The sequence below is a fragment of the Lepidochelys olivacea genome (genome assembly GCF_965140295.1).
Source record: "Lepidochelys olivacea isolate rLepOli2 genome assembly, chromosome: 2".
Lineage (NCBI taxonomy): Eukaryota > Metazoa > Chordata > Testudines > Cheloniidae > Lepidochelys > Lepidochelys olivacea.
The window spans coordinates 183,025,545-183,044,548 of record NC_140412.1 but is presented as its reverse complement, the minus strand read 5'-3'; the positions used below and the strand labels follow the sequence as shown (position 1 = coordinate 183,044,548).

Genomic DNA, 19,004 nt, shown 5'->3' with positions numbered 1-19,004 from the left:
TCCTGCAAAGAGAGCTGTGATATTGAGCATGGTCTTGGAGGCAGTTGTATGTCTTAGTTTCATGTGAGGAAAAGAGTTTCATGGTGGTTCTCATTGTGGGTCATAAAGAGTGAAAATGCAGTAAGGAACTACATGGGAAGGAAAAAAGGAAACATATCGAAGTCCAGCACCTTTTGGATCCTTACATCCAGAGGAAACCCCATTGATTTTTGAATTCTGCACGTGCACTGTGGACACTGCTAGTGAATCCCAATGCATGGGTTAGGGAAGTAGCAGACAGTATATCTTGTTTATGCTGGCAGAAAGCATTGTTTTACTTAACCTTTTGCCGTATGAAGGTATAATCTCCTGCAGTATATATTGGTATAATCACCTTTCAGTATGGTTAAGTTTTGTAAGGATTCTTTTGTGTGTGTGTGTGTGCGCGCACGCACAATATTGCACTGTAGGGTCAAGCTAATTTTTGCTGTGGATATGGTTGTTTATTGAAATAGAAATAAGAAACACCAATAAAAAAGCCTTCTCTCTCTCTTTCTCTCTCAAATTCAGGACATATACAGTATGCTATTTTATTTTGATTATAAGATAGTGTGTGGTGATTATGCATTATGTGCTATGGTGTGGTGTGTATATATACTATATGTAGGCAGATTGGAAGTCGCCTTTCCTTACTGAATAACACAAGGAGTTTCCACAGTTTGAATAAACTCTCAGTGGAAGGAACCATGCCAGACAAAACAGTACCAAATATTCAAATACATATATAAAAATGTATTAGCTTTTTATATACAAAATATTCATGGTCGTTGCTTATCCTTTTTGTGGGCAGTTTTAAACAGGAATTTTGTCTTTTCTAACGAAGGGGCACAGAAATCTATTTTGTGTATTTCAATCTGTCATCAGAGTGATAAGTTCTTTACAGTTAACTCACTATTTAGCTAGTTGGTGGTGGAAGGGTAATACTGCATTCATTGTGTTCACTCATTCATGTGTGATACTGCATTTGCTCTGTTTTCATCTTTTTCTTCACAGCAAGCCATTGACAGTGAGGTGAGAGCAGAGGCAGTTCCTTCTGTCACAGTAAAGGTATTGTGCTTTGCTCAAACTGTAACACTTAAAACAGTAGCAACAAATCTCCGCAAACCTTTCACATTTGTTGTCCCTTTTACTTATGTCATGGAAATGAGAATAGAGCTTGAATGCCATATATATATTATATATTTATATTTACAATTTTATCTCCTTTTTTTGGTGTGGGAAGGGAACTTTTTTCTAACTTCCTGCCAAAATTGTAGCTTGATCAGCAAGTTATATATATATCTTCTGTGTTAATTTGTTTTTAAGGAAAAGTCAGATAAAAGATATGTAAAGACTATGGAGTTGAAAGAAGTAGTTTTGGGAGTTTTTCATAGTGGGTGCCTGACAGCGTACTCAGAGATTTAGATCCTTAACTACATTCTGTTGGAACCCTGTGTGTGTTTGCTCAGAAATTTTTAGAAATATTCACCTTTGCACAGAGAAAACATTTCAGTTCAACAGGTGAATTTTTTTTTAGGAAGTTTGAGCAAAATCTCTTCTAATGTCTTTTTAGTTATGAAAGAGTAAAAATAAATGAATTTGTCCTATTTGTAAACTTTTTATTCATGCATTTACTTATAGCTACAGCAAAAATATGAGAGGTTTTAATTTGAAAGAACATGGTCATAGTCCTCAGTGAAGATTAATGTTTGTGCTTAGTTTTGAAGAAAAGATTTGTGTGTGCATGCAATACGTTTCTTCTGAGCATTAAATCAAATTGATGGTAATTTAGCTTCTGAACATGCCACAGTAACTTCTAAGATTTTTAGCAGAACAAAACGAAGGCCTTGCTTTTTTGTATTTCTGCCCATTCTTTCTCTCTCCAGACTGAGAAGCACAGGGACTGATGAGACCAAATCATAGGCTGGATTCTGATATCTTACTCTAAGTAGCACCTTACACCATGAGTAGATGACTTTTGTAGAGTAAGGTACTCTGAGGAAGGGTTAGCAGGATCTGAGTCTACATAAGGGAGATTTTAAACATCTCATTCAAAACACAGGCAATAAAATTTGCAACAAAACTGTCTTAACAGCAAGAGGAGAAAATCATGTATGATGAAAAAAACCACCGTTGCCACAAATTTTATGGTCTCAGTAATTTCTGCTGGAATAATCTGTAACTTCTGAACTTTCACTTAAATAAATTTTCTATTTTCCCCACCTCCTCCTCCATTGGGGGCTTTGCCATTGACTTCAGCATGACCAAGATTTTACCCACAATCATTGCAATGTAAACTGTTAGAAAACTATCTCCAGCCAAGCACCAGTATTAGTGGTAGAACTGGCCCCTCTCCACTTCTAGTCATGTACACTGAAGTGTGCACATCAAAGTCTAATTGGGGCTATTTAAATTCTAACATTGTTAACCACAAGCAATTCCTCTTTTTTTTTTTTTTTTTTTAAATAAGCAAACCATCCCACCCCACAAAATTACATGAAAAAAGTTGTTGGTGCAATATTTGTCTCAACTGCAAATAATAAACAGTTGTTGCTGGCAATTGGTGCAGCTAAAATAGCGCTGAATAGTTTGGCTGCTGGTGTAGACAAGGACAAACTATGTTTAGCACCAGTTGCCGTTGCTTACAGCTACAGATAGTAATAGGGAACTTCTGTAATGTAGACAAGCTCTTTGGAACAGCAAAATCAGAAAAAGTGTGGAAGCACAGAAGATAAGGTTCCTAGGTTACCATGTTGCTCATGAGTAATGTTTTCTGTTCTTGTTTCTCTGGCCAAATGTGTAGCCTAACAGGATATTGTTTGTATGCTGTGGATAAGTTTAATATTAACTCTAGACCCTTAACTTCTGCATTTTTGGACTTTTTCTGACATTAACTGTTATAATATTAATGTTGGGTTAGCATAGCTTTTAAAATTTAATTTATGCAGTCGAGAAGCTTGGCTAATACTGGACACATTATGAAAAAAGATAAGCATATATTAAAATAAGGAAATAGCCATACTGATCAAGTCAATCTGTTCTGATTCAGCAAAGCTCTTAAGAATGTGAGTAATCCTGTATTTATTCAGCCAAACATTTCAGGACCTGGAATTTAAGCATGTGCTTAAGTGCTTTGGTGAATAGGGATACAAGACTCATGCTCACGGTAAATTGTATATCTATATATTTTGCTGAATTGGGATCTATATTAATGTGGCACCAAATATGAGAGACTTGAAAAAAGGATAATTCTATAAAACGAGGGATAGATGGCAGTCCTAGGTGAGATAAAAGATGTTTTTCCACCTTTAAAACTGCAGGACTAAAATATTAGATACAGTAATTTAAGGGTAGAAATCCCTCAAGCATTTTTTTTCTGAGCAATAATCAATCTACTCTATATTTTGGGGCGGGAAGCCATGGCCTAGGGCCTTTCCAAAGCCTATTGAAGTCAGCGGAAAACTCCCTCTGACCTGGGCTTTGGATTTGGGCCTTAGTGAACATTTGGATGTTTTATTAGCCTTAGAGAACCACGTCAGGATGGCTGGGTTCCAGTTGAGTTTACGCTGGTGCATAAATGCATCCCTATGTTGGAACTTAGACGAAGACAGCATGCCATCATAGCTAATCAGTAAACTTTTTGGGAAAGGGTAGAGGAGGACTGTTTTGTTACTGGGAGTGCAGATAACTTTTCTTGTTCCTCTTCATCTAATCAGAACATCCATGCACATAATATAACTTAATCTGGAAAAGCCGAACACCGTTGGAAATCAGTACAGATTTACAGATTGTGACGGGACAGGCCAGATGGCTATAGAAAAGTAGTGGGAGATAGATATGTTAGCTCCAGGCTAAACAAATCCCTGGTATCAGGATAAGTTAAACGGCAGCTGCTCCAGGTCAATTAAGACACCTGGGGCCAATTAAGAACTTTCCGGAAGGCTAGGTTGATTGGGACACCTGAAGCCAATCGGGCTGGTTGAAACTAGTTAAAAGCCTCCCAGTTAGTCAGGTGGGGGCGGATGTCAGGAGCTGTGAGAGGAAGTTGTGCTGTTGGAGAGACTGAGCAGTACACACCATATCAAGTACAAGGAAGGAGGCCCTGAGGTAAGGGTGAAGTGGAGCTTGAGGAAGTTGGGGCTGCTGTGGGGAAGTAGCCCAGGGAATTGTACGTCTCAGGTTACTAAAAGGTCAGCTACCACAGCTGATACTATTAGTGTCCCTGGGCTGGATCCCAGAATAGAGGGTGGGCCCAGGTTCCCCCTCTTTTCCCTCCCCCCCCGCAATTAATCACTGAGACTGGGAGACAAGAGAGACTGTGCAAGGGAGAATAGCTTCTCCTCACCTCCCTCACTGGCTTATGATAAAAGTGGCTCAGTAGACTGTGACCCTTGTCTCTAGAGAGAGAAAGTTATGTGGAGGGTCACAGTGAGCCTCTGAGGCTAGCGAAATCCTCCAGGAAACGCGGGACTCATGGAGACAAGGACAGAGCTTTGTCACAAGATGTATTTATAGACTCTACTTGGTGGGTAGATTTATAAATTTCATTTAAGTTTTATTTGACGCTGTAAATCAATCTATATTACACAAGATGTTGCAATAAAAATTCCCAGGAGTAACTTTAGATCAATTAGAATGTATCAAATTTTCTTACAGGACAATTAATAGTTACTACCAATCATATAAACATACTGATGTCCCTACATCCTACTTTACTGATTTTTAAGTAGAAGCTCTTCATTCAAAATAAATATAGGTGATGGAAAAGCCCTTAATGAATGGAATTTTATGATTTACAAAGTTATCAACTTTGGCTCTTATCGCTGTAAGAGAACATAAAAACTATTCACACATTACATTTGTACATAACAAAACATGTCAGATTAATTCAAACAAGATGACCTCCTGATTGTGTTTGACAAGTTTATGCACAATTTTCAAAATTAAATTTCTCCTTGGGTTCTGTTACAACAATTACCGAACAAGTTTGTGGACATATTTTTTTCTACTAGAGTTCTAAATAAGGATTGTATTTAATTCTTCAAAAAGCCACTGGCCCAGCAGAAAAGACTTGTAAAATAGATGCTTGTAAAAATAGGTAATGGGCAAAATCCTCACCGTTGCCCTTTATGCCACCAAAAAGGCCAAAGAAGCATAAAAAGAGCCCTAAAGGCTTCCGCTGGGAAAAGATTCCCAAGGTGCAGGCTGACAGACTGACAATATCCTGTAGTGTCCTGGACAAATCTTATGGAATTAAGATAAACTTTACTGAATTAAATTAGATCTTACTGAATTAGGGTTCATACCTTTTTGGTCCATTGTATTAAAAATGCTGCTGTTTGTGTTGTTATGGAATTGTATGTCTCTTTTCTAGAAGGAGGGGGATGCTAATGTACTTCCACCATTATCAGCCCTTTGAAGCCACCCCCCTGGAGAGGTGTATATCTACTAGTTCAAACTGGATTCTCCAGGGACCAACAGACACAGAAAGGAGTTTTGGATAAATATCCTAGTTTTAAACTGTCTCAGGGCCTTCTTCCTTATCCAGCAAACGGACAGGACCACTGATGCCCAGAGAGCCCCAATTTTTAACATAGGGTTGGAAGGACTAGACCTTTTGAGGTCCCATGAAACTGGGTTCTTATTCTGAGCTGAAGCTGTGGTAAACTTGCAACCACAGGAATCCCCTTGGGTGGGGATTTGAAGGACTGCTCCTGTCAGAATCTATGTTAGGATTGGGGTGAACTTTGGTACGCTTATTAGCATGCATGTAGATGTAAACATCTTTTATTGTTTTTAATATGTTTTCTCTGCAGTCCTTTTTTACCTTAAGAATAAAATAGGCTTGTATAGATGGTGTGGCATTTGTAACAGTTGACAATCATGCTGCTATCAGTCTCTGAAGAGAAAGAAAGCAGGTGTGCTTTGGCTGCTTGGCTCTCTGCTCGTAATAAAGCATTGATGGCAGGTAACTGTGCAGGTTGGAAGTACTGTGGTCAGAAGGGAGTGAGATGTGGGTCTTCACACAAGAAAGAAAATGGTTGGGAAGCTGGAAGTCTTAGAGTGGATGCCATTGCTGGACCATTGAGGGGGAATACAGGTGCCATTGCCCTGATCTGTAACACAGGCACCATGGAAAGTGACTGCCTCCAAAAGACCCCTTTGCAATATGTGATGGAGGGGTGACTGGACTTGAGGTGGGCACAGGGCCATCCCTAGCAATTCTGGGGCCCTCCGCGGGATGTGTGTGTGGGGCCCAAGGCCTCCGTGTGGGGGTGGCTTGGAGGGCAGAGGGGGACCACCCCCCAGCACTCACCGGGGGCCTGACTGGGGCTGGGTCACTGCACTTCCTGTTGCCAGTGAGTGCAGGCCCAGCCCTGCTACACTCCTCAGGAGTGGGGGTGGGTCTGGGGCAGAGCAGGGGTGGAAAGAGGCGGGACAGGAAGAGCTGGAGCAGCACGCAGCTGTGCAGGGCATCAGGTGCCCTACGCAGCTGCGTACTTTGCGTATGGGTAAGGACGGCCCTCGGTGGGCAAGACCTCAAATGCAAGGCAACATCATATAGTGCTTCAGGGATTCTTGTCAGAGTTTCAGCCCATTGGATAGCCCTCAGAGGTTGCTATAATTTAGACAGAGCTGTCTAAATTTACGCCAGTGCCCTCTCCAGCCCCCGTAGCTGCCCAGGATCAGGAAAGCGCAAAGGTAGTTTAAAATATCTTAGGTTTCAGAGTAACAGCCGTGTTAGTCTGTATTTGCAAAAAGAAAAGGAGTACTTGTGGCACCTTAGAGACTAACAAATTTATTTGAGCATAAGCTTTCGTGAGCTACAGCTCACTTCATTGGATGAATACTGTGGAAAGTGTAGAAGATCTTTTTATACACACAAAGCATGAAAAAATACCTCCTCCCACCCCACTCTCCTGCTGGTAATAGCTTATCTAAAATATCTTAGTCCCCATTCCTCTCCTGTGGGGTTGTGAATTCTGGCTGTACCTTAGCAGCACAGGAGAGGATCTCAACCAAAACATGAAGAAGAGCTCTGTATAGCTTGGATGCTTGTCTCTGTCACCAACAGAAGTTGATCAACTGAAAGATATTACCTCACCCACCTTGTTCTAGTCCTGGTCTACGCTACGAGTTTGGGTCGGATTTAGCAGTGTTAGATCAGTTTAGCCCTGCACCCGTCCACACTACGAAGCCATTTTTTCTGACTTTAAGGGTTCTTAAAACTGGTTTCTGTACTCCTCCCCAACGAGTGGATTAGCGCTGAAATCGACCTCGCTGGGTCGAATTTGGGGTAGTGTGAATGCAATTCAATGGTATCTGCCTCCGGGAGCTATCCCAGAGTGCTCCATTGTGACTGCTCTGGACAGCACTCTCAACTCAGATGCGCTGGCCAGGTAGACAGGAAAAGCCCCGCAAACTTTTGAATTTCATTTCCTGTTTGGCCAGCATGGTGAGCTGATCAGCACAGGTGACCATGCAGAGCTCTTCAGCAGAGGTGGCCATGCAGTACCACAATCGCAAAAGAGCTCCAGCATGGACCGAATGGGAGGTACTGGATCTGATTGCTGTATGGGGAGATGAATCTGTGCTATCTGAACTCTGTTCGAAAAGACGAAATGCCAAAAGAGTTGAAAAAATTTCCAAGGGCACGAAGGACAGAGGCTATAACAGGGACCCGCAGCAGTGCTGTGTGAAACTTAAGGAGCTCAGGCAAGCTTACCAAAAAAACAGAGAGGCAAACGGCCGCTCCAGGTCAGAGCCCCAGACATGCTGCTTCTATGATGAGCTGCATGCCATTCTAGGGGGTGCCCCTACAACTACCCCAGCCCTGTACGTGGACTCCATCAATGGACTTGCATGCAATAGGGATGCGGATTTTGGGGACGAGGAAGATGAGGAGGAGGTTGAAGCACAGCAAGCAAGCCTAGAAACTGTTTTTCCTGACAGCCAGGAACTGTTTCTCACCCTGAATCTAGTACCCTCCAAACCCACCAGAAGGCGGAGAAGGGACCTCTGGTGAGTGTACCTTTGTAAATATAATACACGGTTTAAAAGCAAGCGTGTTGAATGATTGATTTGCCCTGAAGACTTGGGATGCATTCGCAGCCAGTACAGCTACTGAAAACGTCTGTTAACGTGTCTGGGGATGGAGCAGAAATCCTCCAGGGACATCTCCATAAAGTTCTTCTGGATGTACTCCTGAAGCCTTTGCAAGAGGTTTCTGGGGAGGGCAGCCTTATTCCGTCCTCCGTGGTAGGATACTTTACGTGCTGCTGGCCTGCTGTGGTAGTCTGGAATCATTGCATAACAAAGCATGGCAGCATATGGTCCTGGTGTTTACTGGCATTCAAGCAACATCCATTCTTTATCTCTCTGTGTTATCCTCAGGAGAGTGATATCATTCATGGTCATCTGGTTGAAATAGGGAAATTTTTATTAAGGGGACATTCAGAGGTGGCCGTTCTTGCTGGGCTGTTTGCCTGTGGCTGAACAGAAATCACCCCCACTGTTAGTCATGTGGTGTGCGGAGGGGTAAAGTGATCATCCCAGAGAATTGGGTGTCTGTGTGTGTGTGTGTGGGGGGGGGGGGGAGTTAGTTGGGTTTGTGCTGCGCGTTAACCCGAAAACCGCAGCCCCTCCCTTTAAATGGCCAACCCATTTTAAAGGGCCAACCCTATGGGTGCTTGGTATGTGAAATGAGGGTGGTCTGTATTTTCTGGTCTGGAAAGTAAGTCTCTTGCTGCAGCAGTTCCCACAGACCAGAGTTCCTAAAGAAGTGAGTGTCATGTACCTTTCGTGGCCATCCCATGTTTATGTTGGTGAAACGTCCCTTGTGATCCACCAGTGCTTGCAGCACTATTGAAAAGTACCCCTTTCGGTTTATGTACTGGCTGCCTTGGTGGTCTGGTCCCAAGATAGGGATATGCGTTCTGTCTATCGCCCCACCACAGTTAGGGAATCCCATTGCACATTTCCCAGAGTCACTACCCTTGATAGCAGCAGCTCAATGATTGTGCTGGCTACTTGCATCACAGCAGCCCCACAGTATATCTGCCCACTCCAAATTGATTCCCAACTGACCGATAGCTGTCTGGCGTTGCAAGCTTCCAGAGGGCTATCACCACTCGCTTGTGAACTGTGAGGGCTGCTCTCATCTTGATATTCTGGTGCTTCAGGGCAGGGGAAAGCAAGTCACAAAGTTCCATGAAAGTGCCCTTACGCATATGAAAGTAAGATCCACAACACTATGCGGTCCCACCAGTCTGTGCTGGTTTCCCAGGCCCAGAATCGGCGTTCCACGGCATGAGCCTGCCCCACTGCCACCAGGATGGCCAAATTGCCGGGGCCCATACTTTGAGAGAAGACTGTGTCCATGTCCTCATCACTCTCCTCACCGCGCTGCTGTCGCCTCCTCACCTGCTTTTGCTGGTTCTGGTTCTGCATATACCGCATGATAATGCGTGTGGTGTTTAGCGTGGTCACAACTGCTGCGGTGATCTGAGCGGACTCCATGCTTGCTGTGGTATGGCGTGAGCAGGAGAGCAGAGTGGCAGCGGAAGCAGCGGGTGGATGACAATGCTGACAGCAATATGGTGCCTCCACGGAAAAAGGCACAAAACGATTGTTGCCTGTTGCTTTCACGGAGGGAGGGAGGGGTAGTCTGGCAGCAGACTGTGCTGCTGGCTGGGAGAGCTATCCCTCTGCCAATATTCCAGGCAGGACTCTATTAGACAAAACTTAAAGAAGAGCATGACCTGAGTCACTCCCATTTATGTGCAGGTGCCCCTGACAGACTTTACCGAGGTCCGCCAGGAGCACCCATGTCCGCCCAGATGCCCCCGGCAGACCTCACCGAGATCTGCCAGGAGCACCCATGTCTGCCCAGGTGCCCCCACTGCCAGAGCACCCAGGAGACGACAAAGACAGCTACCAGATGTACTGCACTGTCTGCTGCCACAAGGCAATGAGCTGCTGCTGTGTAGCAATGCAGTCCCACATTTGACAGCACTCAGGAGACATATGGTGACGGTGAGCTGAGTGGGCTCCATATTTGCCGTAGTATGGCGTCTCCACGGGTAACCCATGAAAAAAGGCACAGAAGGATCGTCTGCCGTTGCTTTCATGGAGGAAGGGAGGGAACGGGGGCCTGACGATATGTACCCAGAACCACCCGCGACAATGTTTTTTGCCCCGTCAGGCATTGGGATCTCAACCCAGAATTCCAGTGGGCAGCGGAGACTGCGGGAACTGTGGGATAGCTACCCACAGTGCAATGCTCCGGAAATCGACGCTAGCCTCGGTACTGTGGACGCACTCCGCCAACTTAATGGTCTTAATGGTTTTAAGTGGGGACACACACAACTGACTGAATAAAATCACTTTCTAAAAATTCGACTTCTATAAATTCGACCTAATTTCGTAGTGTAGATATACCCTTAGGAAAAGTAAAGTATTTGCAAAGATATTTCTGTTTTATAAACATGGTATTCACATATAACTTACCACTGAATTTTAGGTGTCACTATTTTCTCTAACTTTCGCAATGTAAATAGATATACTCAGGCTCAGAAAACTAATTAAACTAACACCAGCAAAGACATTAACTCAGCCCTTTCCAGCTCTGTTCGTTTCATTGAGGTTTACATTTCAAAGCATGGAGCAAACTTTGCCTTTTTATGAACATTGCAAACATTACTAAGCATGGACAATCTACACACAAAACTTGCACCTTTTTCATCAAAATAGTTTTAAAGATTGTTTTAGCTAAACCATTGCAAATCTCTCCACGGGGACTTTTATGTCAGTTTATAAGAAGGTTATATCTGTTTAACTTAGTTTTGTGCCATTTTTATGTATAGATATATTTAACTGGAGTTGAAGCACATTTTAAAAACATTGGGCTAAATTCAGATCTAAGTCAACGACTGCAACTTAAAGTCGTACCTATTTCCTGAGCTTAGCTCATTACCTTCATCTTTATCCTCTTCCTGGCTAATTTTCCCGTTATTCCAGGACAGTTAAAATGAGCTTGACACTCAAACTAGCAGCTGAGACAGCTCCTGCTCACACTAGCTTCTTGCAGCTGCTGTCTTGAGTGCTCTTGGTGGAGATCCCTTCATTCTGGAATTTGCTTCCAGCACTAGTCGGGTAGAGCCTGAATCTGGAGACCTTTAGGACACTGTGAAAAATTCATTTGTTTTTGAAGAGCTTGTTTAAGGAGATGGTCTGTTTTTTGCGGGAAATGTCCTTATTTTTCTGGGAAAAAGGCAAAAAAAATATGTTTTTATATATGCTAACTATGATAAGATGTATTTTATAAATCTAAAAATCTGAATAAATACAAGTTTTTATTTTTATCAATACATTTTATCTGTGAACTTTACTTTGAATGATGTTAGCATGGTTGCTTGAGGTGTATATGGTTTCCCCAGACTGAATCTCCACATTACATGTAATGAAGGTGTGTTATATATGCATGTTAGGGGTAATGAAACACTGGAAAACAGCTTCTGCATGAGGAGTAGATTCTATCGTTGCCATGCCATAAAAAAAAAATAAGGATTCCATGATTTGGTGCTCACTGAACATAATGGCTGCTAAACAGAGTCCTTTTGATGAAATAAAAATATAGAGTAATACCTTATTTAAATAATTGCCTAATTTTTTACTATTTATATTGACTACTGCCATTATTTTACATTGAAAAACCCAAACAAAATGGATATTTGCAAAATAGAAAACAAATCTAATGTATTGCAATTGGATAAGATAAATTAGTCTTGCGTGAATATTACCAAGGAATTTTGATAAACCATCTCACTTTTTTCTTCTCACTAGCTGTCAAGGCCTACCATTACATTTTCATGGAGTTTTCTTAGCTGCTTGTTATAGTGGAATTGTGCAAGTGCAAATCATCATTGAATGTGATAATTTTTGCTAATTATGCTGGTTTTAAAGTAATAGGTAGATTAATGTGCTGCTTGTGTGTATAAATACTTTTTTACTTTCAACTTCAGATCACACTACAGAGCAGATTGGCTGTGCAGAAAACAAAATTATCAATATGTGTACAACCTCCTTTAGCACTGACCCATGACCAGTTCATCTTTGATGATATAGGTAGATTCTTCTTTTACTGTTACAAAGTATTATAATGTATTGCTTTATCTGGAATTGTTTGAGCCTTATTCTAAGATTTACTTAGTGACCTCTAAGTAGACATGCACCAAGCTTTACTTTTGACATGATGATGATTATACTCCGTTTTAAAAAAAAGAAACGTGAGTGGCAGTCACAAAAACCCAACAGAATGTTAGATTGTGTGCAAAACCAGAAAGATAGAAAATAATGTTGAAAATAGTATACAATCATATAATGTAATGGTACATCCTAATTTGCAAGCCTGTGTCCAGTACTGGTCACTCTACCTCAAAAAATATGTGGTATTGTGGTTACTGTGCCAGTACAAAGAGCTTCTGCTGAGCAACAGGAGGGGAGAGAAGGTTCAGTTATTTGTGCCCAGTCAGGCATAAGTTTCCTTCTCAGCACTGCCCACTCTGGCTTCCTTACAGCCTCTTTGAAATTCTGTCAGCTGCAGGCTGGATTGCTTTGAAAATTGCAGAGGGAGCTGCAGGCCCCAGAAAAGTGTCCTAGGGCCTGGATCTGGCTCGCGGACCATATGTTTGACAGCCCTGCCCTAAAGCATCTAACATTGGTCGCTGCTGAGACAGGATAATGGAATTGATAGATCTTTGGTCTCTTCTGGAATGCCAATTCCTATGGTCCTACTGCATGTTCCCTAAGGAACAGAGGGCTGAGGGCCCTGATGCTATGACCTCAATATAGAATTGCATTTGTATTGAGTCTATCTTATATTTGCTGCACAGAGACATTTCACAGTTGCATTTTAAGAGCGTTTTGAATTGGAGCATCTTGTTTTGCTTTTAATAATATATATTGAAGAAAAAAATTATGTGCAGATTTGATTTGAATTAGTTCAATGGAAATGTATAATATAACTTAACCTAAAAATATTTCCTTAAATATTGGAAAATGTTAGGTTTTCTTTCACTTGGCCATATTTATTTAATGTACTTTGTTATTATTTGTAGAGTCATGTGGATCTAAAGCTGTAGCCCTGTCTGTCTTTCTGAAGGGGAATTGTCCACCAGCAGAGCTGGAAGGAGATGCTGTGGCTTCCTATAGCACACCCACAGGTGAGCAACATGAGATTTCAAAGAGTTTTTTTTTCTTTTTAAAGGTTTTGATTCCCTTATGGCTCTTCTTTCTTTCTTTTTTAATTTCTTTAAAATATTTTAAAGTTAATAGTACTGTGCTGAAGAATTTGGTCTCCTTTGTTTTAGTTAATATTTTATATAGCACCATTAACTTGCCTGACCTGTTCACAGAGTTAACGATATACATTTACAACTTGGGAAACAGGCTTCCCATGTGCTGTCTCAGCAATTTGCTTCTATCCTGATCGGAGAGGGACCTCCTTTGGGTGTGAGAAGTTAATTACCTCTTTATGACCATTCAGTCCTTGACCTCACTGCAGAGGCTGCCAACAAAAGTGACAATTACTCTCTCTGCACAGAGGAGGAGGATTAAATGGTTGCTGGGACTGATTATTCCCTCACCCTGTTTCCCTATTACTCTTTGGAATAGCATTTATGATTGATTTACTTGTTTAGAATAAATAAGAACAAAATGTGAATTGTTGAATTTTATAATGACCTAATCACCCCAGGCCATCCATAGTGACACAACAGGTCAGTTTGCTCTGACATCTATTGTCTTTGCACATCTTGCTGGCTAATCAGATGTCAAGGACAAGGAGCTAAGTTGAATGATCCATGTCATGTCAGGACTGTCTCATGTTTAACCACTACTACACACACTGTTTAATTCTCAGTCAGAACGTGTGTGTCTTAGAGAAAACTGGGTGACATTTTATACTTCTGGTAAAAGTGAGTATGTGGAAATACATTGATTTATATCAGCTGAAGATTTGGCACCAAGTCTGCTTTCTCTTCTCTTTTCCTCCTTCCCCACTGGTTGCAGGAACAGAATGGAGGGCATTTCTCCCACAGGGAATCTTTGTTTCACGTGCTCGGTACTCCCCATACTACCATGTGTATGTCAGGCAGTATGGGAAGCAGCATTCCTATAATGAGTGTTTTTCTTGATCTCAGGAAGCCTAAGGACCATTGGATTCCACAAGAACCATAGCCCTCTTCAGAGGCTATGAGAAATACATCTACACAATACTAAAAAGTATTGAGGACAACATCTTTTGTTTTCCTTAAGAAATTAAACATGATGTCATCCAAGGCATTCTTCTGGCAGGCCTGGGATTTACTTTCTGAAGGACCTGAGTCTGCAAAACATTTTTGCTAGTGAACGATTAGCTATGGGATTTCCCTTCTTTGATGGGCTATTAGACCCTGAGTTAGCAAAGCATAATATATTGGTTAAGCATTAATTTGAGAATGGATCATCACTGGAGAAGATTTTCCTGTGATGGGTTGGGACAGTTCAAGGAGACATGCTGTGTTTGTGCTACCTATTTTGGCAGTTAGAAGTGCAGTTTTATTTGTAAATCTGACTATAAAAATAGCTTATTGTAACACAGATCTATCTTCTCCAGGCTAGATTAACTGGGTGTGCAGAGGGTAGAGAGCAAAGGATGCCGCCCCATGCTCCAGATCATCTGTGCAAGCAGCAGACACAGTTCCAATTTCTGCGCTCTAGGGATGTCAGAGATTGATGGCTTCTAGTGACTGAGCATGCAGTACCTTCCTAAGAGCTCTGTCTGGGGCCATGTGGACATGTCTGCGGATAACCTTTAGCACAGAGCTATATGTAAATTGCACAGTCTGGTCTTGGGTTTCTTGAATCATACCCCCTGATTTTAGTGATGTGCATTTTTACTGCTTTTTGCTCCTATTAGCCCTGCAGAGCCAATATAACAAAGAGAATGAGCTGAATAGTTATTTCTTTGCATTATGTAATGAATTATTTACTTTTAAAATAGTTAATAACAATGAAAGAAAAAATACCAGGTTGACTTTCAGATATTGAGCTTGTAGGCCTTGCAGTTAGGAAACAAATACTTGTAATCTAAGAGTATATTTGACCTGAGATCTTTGAAATACAGTAATCATAGAACACTATTTAGCTATTTCATACAGAATCACTTTAGAATAGGACCACACTTGAACATGTTGTGTTTAATTGTGGAATTTGCCCAGCACAAGGAGCATAAAATAATTAAATAAAATAAATGATTTAATGGTTCAGAAGTTCTGTTGCATCTTAGGCTTGGCTAGTTCAATAGAATTGTATACAAACACACTATCCCTGTTGGAGTTTGTAGAATCAAGTCCTCAGATAGCACTTAGGTCCATGAAAAAATATTCTTTCATTGTCTCACTATATCTGAATAGGAACCTTTCACATTTTTAGGTCTTTTTCTATAAGTCTACAATATATAACTTAAACTATTGTTGTATGTAAAGTAAATACGGTTTTTAAAATGTTTAAGAAGCTTCATTTAAAATTAAATAAAAATGCAGAGCCCCCCCCCCATACCCCCCCGACTGGTGGCCAGGACCTGGGCAGTAGGAGTGCCACTGAAAATCAGCTCACGTGCCACCTTTGCATGCGTACCGTAGGTTGCCTACCCCTAGTCTAAATGATCCAGCATTGTGGGTCAAATTTATGGTTGGTGTAACTCTGTGGAATTCAATACAGTTGAATTTAATTTGTTTTTACTGAGTTGGATGGAGTTACACGAGGGATGAATCTGGCCTTTCCTGATTATTTTTGGTTAGAGTTATGTCTTACATATTTAGACACACTAAAAAAAACCCACTTATTGGATTTTGCCTTTAACAAGTTACATTTATTTTTTCTAAACTGTTAATTATTACTTCTCTTCTTTGTTTCCTCTTAAAATAATATCTTACATATTCTTGCTTTTTTTCTCCCTTCTTCCTGTCGCTGATTATGCGGTAGATCTCAATCCTGAAGGTGAGTGACAGAAAAGATATTAAAACTGGACAAAGTGTTATAACTGACAGCTGATTATCAATGAAGCAGATTTGGAAGTGAACTGTGAATATAAGGAGGTGACTCTTACAAGCTTTTATATCCTCCTTGGAACAATGTGCTGGCTTGGCACTGCTCTAGGGATGACTGCTGGGAATTATGGGAGAGATTGAGGCTTAGACGTAAGGGGAGAGTTATCCATAGGAAAAGTAGAATGCACCAATGATGATTTTTTAATTGACTTATTATACATTTACACCTGAATAACATTGGAATCTATAATATTAAAGTGTTTTATTCTATCTTGAGGACAGTGATGGCAAATACAATTATATTATGATTGCTTACTGTATCTTTAGCCACCTTTCACCTTACAGTGCTATCTATTGCTCATCACCTTCAGCTGAATTTAAGCATTATTTCATTTAACCTTTCTTATTGTGAAAAAGCCTTCAGGATTTGAACTGGTGCCATGTTATCTGTGCAGAGAGTGAAACAGTAGCTCTGAGTGGTGTGAATTGCCTCCATTCATCCCAGTTCTTCTTAGAACTGTCTTATGGAAGTCTGAAAGTTGATTTCTAGATGATTAAAAATACTAGCACAAATGTTGTTCAAAATGTAGCCATGATTATGACAGGTATCATGGCTTCAAGTGGTGCCCAGCTATGAAAATGACAATACGCAGGAGGATAAAAGAGGGATAGAAAGGTAGCTAGCATCTAGGTAGGCTGAAAAAGAACAGTTCTTGAATTTTGTAGGCTCCCTGTTGTCTGGATATGTTTAAAGCATATATTAAGTCCCTGTGGGATATGCATTTATTTTGCTTATTTTATAAGAAATTTATTGGTTGTAAATTCCCCATTCACCCAAAAAAGTAAGAGAAACCCCAGTTTCTGGGAAGGAAGGAAGTCTCCAGCTGTTCGATTTTTCCATTGGAGATAGGGTTGCTTAATGGGCATATGTTTGAAGTCTTCTCCTTCTCAGCCTCTCTTTCATTACCCATCCATTTTTGAGCAGTCTGGGAGAGGTAGAGCTGAAGCTGCTGCAACTAGTGAGTAGGTAAATGAGACTGCTAGTGGCTGCCTTCCTTCTCTCTCTCTTTTGCTCCTGGTTTTGCTGAAGCAATAGAAGCACTCCAAGAAATAGAGCGGCTCCAGCCTGGGGAACAGGCTGACGTGCTATGCAACCACAATTCAGCCACTGCAACACTCCCTACAAACCAGGAGGAGTAGCTGCAATGAAAATACTGGTTCATTTCCATCTATTCTGGAGAGTGAGGTCAGCTACATGGGACCCAGGATGGAGAGTAGAAGCAGGAGTATTTCAAACCATCACTGCTGCTAAGAATAGTTCTGCCTTACTGCATAGATGTGTTTATTTTAAATGTAATTTGATAGGATCAGACATCGCTTAGAAATGAAGAACCAGATCCTGCAACCTTTACTCACATGGGTAGTTTTTACTCAAGCCAATATTTCCCTCAGTTCAAGCATGAGTAAGATTGCAGAATTTTACCTGAGGATGTATTTATGGTAGGATTTTATTTGGGCTACTACAATGAGTACTGCAGTAGTTAAATTCAGCTCAGTCAGTAACAGAAAGGTCATAAATTCTTTGAATATTTAACATCCTGAACGCAGACTCAGCTATTTCTTCCACCACACAAGGTCTTTTTATAAAGGTATAATTAAGATTAATGCATTTACTTATATCTTACATGCACACAGTGTATCATATTTCAAACAAATAGTGTTTATATGATCTGCTCTGGTTACATTACCAATGAGCAATTCTGCTTTAATACATGGGGAAAAATTGTTATAGTATATGTTTTGTTATCCATTATTACTGTGTTAAAGTTACATGACATGTGCAAAGTATAACATAACAGTAGATGAGGATGACACAAGGCCTATTACCAGACATAATAGAAAGGGATCAAGGCAGTTCTGGCGATCAGAGTTTGGTGTTTCTTTGGATTTCCTTGCTCCCATGTAAAATTACTCTAGCACGCCCAAAGAAGTGTTCTGGAAGAATTCTCCAATATAAATTTTATACTCTAGTTTATATATTTTTTTAGCAGCTTTTGGCTCTGCTTCCCTTTGATTCAGTGAGTTTTGGACTCTGTCTGTATATGCCAGAGATAACTGAGATTTTTTGTTTCAGAAAGTAAAGTTCTGTCATGTTTAGTTTTGATTTACATTTCCTTTGCACGTGTTGAAAAAATATTATTTATGATGAGGCAAACTGAGAACTGGAGATCCAAGAGTAATTGGCATGATACTAGAAAAAAATAAACTTGCTTTCAATATGAAAGTATTTCAAAATCTTTGTGGCAAATTCTGTTAAGTATTTCTTGTTGGCAACCCTCTGAAATGTTTCAAGATTTAATATCAAGACTTTTGTATTATGTCATTATTGAGAGAAACAAAAAGATTTTTCGCTAATTTTTCTAGTAGATTGTGGAGAGATTTGTAAGAAAGTTATGTGAAGTTTGTTCAAGTCAGCATTTTGAAAATTCACAAGTTGATTGAGAAGCAAGTGTCCTGAAACCCTGGAATGCCCCAGTTTTTAAGGCTTGTCTCTGTGTCCCTGACAGTTTTTATGTAAACAAGTTTTATTGTGATTTTTATAAAGTGCTGGAGGCACTACCAGCCAGCGGCTCTAGTAAAGTTAACAGGCCAGCTGAATGCATGTGTGTCTGTTACTTGGCCTTGATACCTAACCCGATTTTCAAAGCCTACCAGTGATCTTGCTTCTGCACAAGTCCATGAAGCAGCCCTTCCTTGCATGTAGAAGCAAATCATTGGTAGCAAGAAAAAGAGGTGAGATGGAGGGGGATTGTTTGGCTGAGGAGAGGAAGGTTGAGCTCCTTTTTCTTTTATTACCTTCCATGCATGCTTCCCTGATGACTATCATAAATGTCA

The 19,004-nt window shown here is 40.8% G+C and overlaps 1 protein-coding gene across 9 annotated transcripts in view; it reads left to right on the top strand.

Moving 5' to 3' along the window:
* BBS9 (Bardet-Biedl syndrome 9) overlaps window positions 1–19,004 on the top strand; it is a 434,982-nt gene that overhangs the window by 84,234 nt on the left and 331,744 nt on the right. For 7 of the 9 annotated variants that reach the window (XM_084619984.1, XM_084619981.1, XM_084619987.1 and 4 more), the window contains 4 exons: window positions 1,033–1,086; window positions 12,042–12,144; window positions 13,137–13,241; window positions 16,045–16,059. In XM_084619984.1, coding sequence (XP_084476110.1) covers window positions 1,033–1,086; window positions 12,042–12,144; window positions 13,137–13,241; window positions 16,045–16,059 — 277 coding nt within the window. The remainder of the gene's footprint in view (window positions 1–1,032; window positions 1,087–12,041; window positions 12,145–13,136; window positions 13,242–16,044; window positions 16,060–19,004) is intronic. The other 2 variants (XM_084619986.1, XM_084619982.1) reach the window with 1 other exon arrangement.